Below are 4,557 nucleotides of genomic sequence, written 5' to 3'. Positions count from 1 at the left end.
GTGTACCAGAGGAAAAAAAAAAAAAAAAAAAAAAAAAAAAAAAGATAAGTAGAGTGGTTTGGAAAACGTCTGTGGCTCCCCAAAACCTGTTTAACGGGTAGCTTAAAGACTTCATTTACTTTAATTAAGTCCATAAATTATATGTACATTAATCTTTTAGTACTATCACTTGATCCTGGCCTCTCTGTAGTGTTCATTCTAACAGCAGTGTTCCTGCCCTGTCCAAATACATGACAGCATCACATTTACCTCCATCCTCAATACAGAAATCAACCAAGTCTGGAACTCAAATGTGTAAAACCAGATCCCTGCAGTGGCACTCAGTGCAGTGCTGAAAAAATGCAGCCTTAATGTGTGTACTCATGCAGAGCAGCAGTCCCATTACACCTCATTATACCAAAATTATTGGCCAGGTGGTATGAGGGACCTGTTCCCCCTTTCACCTCCTCTGCGCAAACCACACAGCAGCCAGGACAGCAGCTTAAAGTCAGTTTTTATTTGAGAAGGTTCCAGGAGTCTTTGGGTCGGTTCTAGAGGACATGGAGGAGGTTTCATGGGCCTGGAGAAAGTATTTGCAGCCCTTGAGGAGATTGTAGATTCCATTTGGGAGTCTTAGGGATTGTGAAGAAGTTTCTTTGAGTCATTGAGGAGGTTTTGGGGGTTCTTATTGAATGTTTCGTAGAGCTGGGGTCCTAGACAAAGTTCCAGGGGCCATGTGGTTCTGGATCAGGTTCAAAAGCCTTTTTATAAGGTCCCTGGGTCTTTGCCCATGTTTCAAGGGTCATGGAGGATGTCAGGATGACCTCTGATTGGCTGAACCTTCATGACTGGATTGATGGGTGTAAGAAAAACAAGGAGGCCTGCGAGGGGTTTTTCTTTTTATTGTCTTACAGGCAGCAGCTGGGTGAAGAGAGCTCACTCTGGCTGAACAATAAGGACCCGCGGCACAATCACGCCACCTGACCCGTTCACCTCCACCACCCGTCAGCCCAACAGGGAGGAAAAGGAGTGGGTAAGGAGAGAGGGAGTCAGCCCAGATGATGACTGAGGATGAGGGAAAAGCAGCAAGGGGTGGTCTGGGCTCCATTTTGATGAAACGCAGCACCTTTACCACAGAAAACGTCAGAGTATCACACCTGCTCTGCATCCCAACCACTGGCTCTATAAAAGATGGACAGTCTGACAGTTCCCAGAAGTGAATCCAGTGAGGGTTGATCGCCCCCTGGTGGCTGGCTGCAGTACAAGTCATATCCTGCCTCCTCCATGTTAGTGGAAGGGACATGAGCCAAAGTAAAAACTCAAAGTACAAAATAGATACATTTTCCCAGAGATGATTTCTGATGTGCGTAGTAGATACTATCATGCTGATGTGTGTACAAGTGGTCATCTTTGTGGTTGTTCAGGTTGATATAAAAAGGGGGCGTATTTAGGATGATGACAGCTTTTGATTGGCGGTCCGACACATCACTCAGCTACTGCACAGAATATGGCTGCTAAATGCCAAGATGGCGACCGTATGAGCTAAGATGATCCATTTGTCTGATGAGAGATTGCTTACAGGCTGACGTCTGAGTGGCTTGTTTGACCTTCAGCAACAACAACTACATTATTTCACTATTCTGTTTCTACAGAAACATGATCATAATTATGACTGGTATTCTGTTTATTACTACACTCACACCAAAGGCAGGCTTGGAGTTTAAATGAAATAAAACGTTTAGCCCTACCTCAAATGTCTGTTTTAGTGCTGCATATGCTACCAGACAGTTTCTAAAGCGATCAGTCTGGATAAATGAATTTGGAGTTTAAAGCAGGACTAAAGAATAACTACCTGCACACTGTGACTAATGGTGTTTCCATCTTCAGAGGAGTCATGTTCACACTGTCAAACCATAAAAGAAGAATTAACTGTATGTGCACGTTTCCTGTTTTCATGTACCTGTAAAGTGCTGCTTTAATGTTTCATCATGTTCCGTCGCACATAAACCATGCTGACAGACGGAGAGTCAGACCTGGTGGATGGACAGAGGAGTCATAAAGCAGGAGCCTGAGGGGCCTCGATGCTCAGCCCGCCTCTGTCTATGGGGCCGTGCAATTACAGTAATAGTGTGGAGGCTGCCAGAGCCGAGCGCGGAGCTGTGATCCCGGCTGTGTGCTGATGAAGGTGATGGTGCTGAATACAGAGTGTGGAGGAGATGAGATGCAGTGGCCTGAATCCTAACAGACGCTCAGCAAAGGAGGAGGAAGAGATACCGAGTCCCTCATACATAAAATCCCACAAAAATAGCTGTTCTCCACATTTATCAATTTTACTGCCAGTAATATGTGCCTAACAGTCAGAAAAATGACAAACTGCTAATAAAAATCAATTACTTTGTGATGTGTTGCTGCAGTGTCAGCCAGGAATAAACCCTAATCTTCAGATTTGTGAACAGTGCTTCCTCTCTGTCTCTCTTTAAATGACACTAAATAAAAGTACACTGACAAGGCATGGATATCAGACAATGATGTAGAAGCTACATGATGACGTTCACAAACTGAGCCTTAAGAGCCTGCTGGCTCGGCCACTACCACGATTCACGAGTCGCGTTGGGAAAACAGCACAGACTAGTTTTCTGCTTCATTCACTACACAAGATAACTGAAAAGCTGAGCACTGCGATGAACGGCTTCATAAATCTGTACATAAAACTGCAACAAGCCACCAGCACATAAAGAAGAAAACACTCAGGAAATTAGCTTCATCCTGAGCCAGTGGAGTAGCACCAGGGGGAAATAACTGACCCAACATGGGACAAGAGTCACAGCCTCTCATCTGCAGAGGTGGAAGAAGTCAAAGTAGCAAAACCACAGGGTAAAAATACTCCACTCTGAGTGAAAGCACTTGCTTCTTTCAATGTACCTGGAGTACCCAAAGTAAAAGTAGTTTGTCCCTTTCAGTGATTATATTCAGAGGTGTTCCGAATATTCGGACCCTCTCGTGTATGTAGCCGGGGAGGACACCTCTGAATATAATGCCATCCATGACAACACCACCTTTAACTATGACCTCGATAATAAACATAGAATTGAATTTATACAGTTCTAACAATTTCACCAAAAACTGAAACATGGTGAGCTTCATAAATATAGATGTTAAGGTGGAAGTGCTGCATTGAAGTGCATACAGTTGTACAGGTGTATCTAATAAAGTGGCCATGAGTGTGTATGCTGCAGGTTGCATTGATTTTAACTATTTAAATATCCTATATTTGTAGAATCACTGTTCTGAGAGAATCACATATTCCATGAAGCATTTTTTAAGACTTTATTTGGCGTGAGACGTTTTACTCCAGCAATGTCATAAAGCATCAGGACTTGTAAGCAACAGATTAAAAAGCATGGTCAAATCTGTACAGCAGAGGTGGAGTAATCTTGACTTTTAGTCCAAAAACACTGGATCCTACATTTCCCATAATGCAACTGGATCATGGCTTTCATTGGGTGCCCACTGCCGCACATTTCAAACATCACACTGAACCACAGAAGACATGGCAAAGCTAATTAGGATTGACAATCACAAAAGAACTGGCGGAATGCCCCTTTATAGAAACAAAGCTGGGGGTGAGATGGCCCCTCGCTCTCTAAAGGTGTTGTGTTGTCAGCAGGTTTACCTGAGAAGGAGGCAACTCTCCAGCTTTCCTGCTGCTGAACGGGCAGACTCCGGCAGCCGCCACTCTGCTGCTTGGCTGGAGGTTAATGGGGGACGTCTGCAGCGCCTCCAGGCTCGCCGCTTTCTGTCCATTAATGTGTGCAGTAACCATAGAAACGGGAGCCTTGGCCGGCACCACAGATATGGCGATGCTTTGGCTGGGAGGCTTGATGAGAGGCAGTGGCTTGGGCGTCCCTACAGGACAAGTTCTGACTGCCAGCTTCTGTAGGGAGACGGGCAGAGACAGAGACAGGTGTGCCATTAGAGAGAGAGAGGGAGACGGGTGTGCTGTTAGAGGGAAACGGGCAGAGATAGAGACAAGTGTGGCATCAGAAAGAGAGGGGGAGAGAGGGAGACGGATGTGCCGTTAGAGAGAGGGGGGAGACGGGTGTGCTGTTAGAGGGAAACGGGCAGAGATAGAGACAAGTGTGGCATCAGAAAGAGAGGGGGAGAGAGGGAGACAGGTGTGCCGTTAGAGAGAGAGAGGGAGACGGGTGTGCTGTTAGAGGGAAACGGGCAGAGATAGAGACAAGTGTGGCATCAGAAAGAGAGGGGGAGAGAGGGAGACAGGTGTGCCGTTAGAGAGAGAGAGGGAGACGGGTGTGCTGTTAGAGGGAAACGGGCAGAGATAGAGACAAGTGTGGCATCAGAAAGAGAGGGGGAGAGAGGGAGACAGGTGTGCCGTTAGAGAGAGAGAGGGAGACGGGTGTGCTGTTAGAGGGAAACGGGCAGAGATAGAGACAGGTGTGCTGTCAAAGAGAGAGGGGGAGAGAGGGAGGAGGGTGCGCCGTTAGAGAGAGAGAGAGAGAGAGAGAGAGAGAGGGAAAAGGGCAGAGATAGAGACAGGTGTGCCATTAGAGAGAGAGC

At 46.3% G+C, this 4,557-nt stretch overlaps 1 protein-coding gene across 4 annotated transcripts in view; it reads right to left on the bottom strand.

The window, feature by feature from the left end:
* Nucleotides 1–4,557, bottom strand: part of phf21b (PHD finger protein 21B) — a 107,084-nt gene that overhangs the window by 18,883 nt on the left and 83,644 nt on the right. For all 4 annotated transcript variants that reach the window (XR_002275977.1, XM_020613533.1, XM_020613531.1 and 1 more), the window contains exon 5: nucleotides 3,653–3,913. Coding sequence is in view for 3 of the 4 variants with exons in the window: in XM_020613533.1 (XP_020469189.1) it covers nucleotides 3,653–3,913 (261 nt within the window). In the remaining variant the exon portion in view is untranslated. The remainder of the gene's footprint in view (nucleotides 1–3,652; nucleotides 3,914–4,557) is intronic.

Source organism: Monopterus albus, unplaced genomic scaffold, assembly GCF_001952655.1.
Source record: "Monopterus albus unplaced genomic scaffold, M_albus_1.0 scaffold134.1, whole genome shotgun sequence".
Lineage (NCBI taxonomy): Eukaryota > Metazoa > Chordata > Actinopteri > Synbranchiformes > Synbranchidae > Monopterus > Monopterus albus.
The sequence above is the reverse complement of the archived record's forward strand: the minus strand, read 5'-3'. Positions and strand labels throughout refer to the sequence as shown.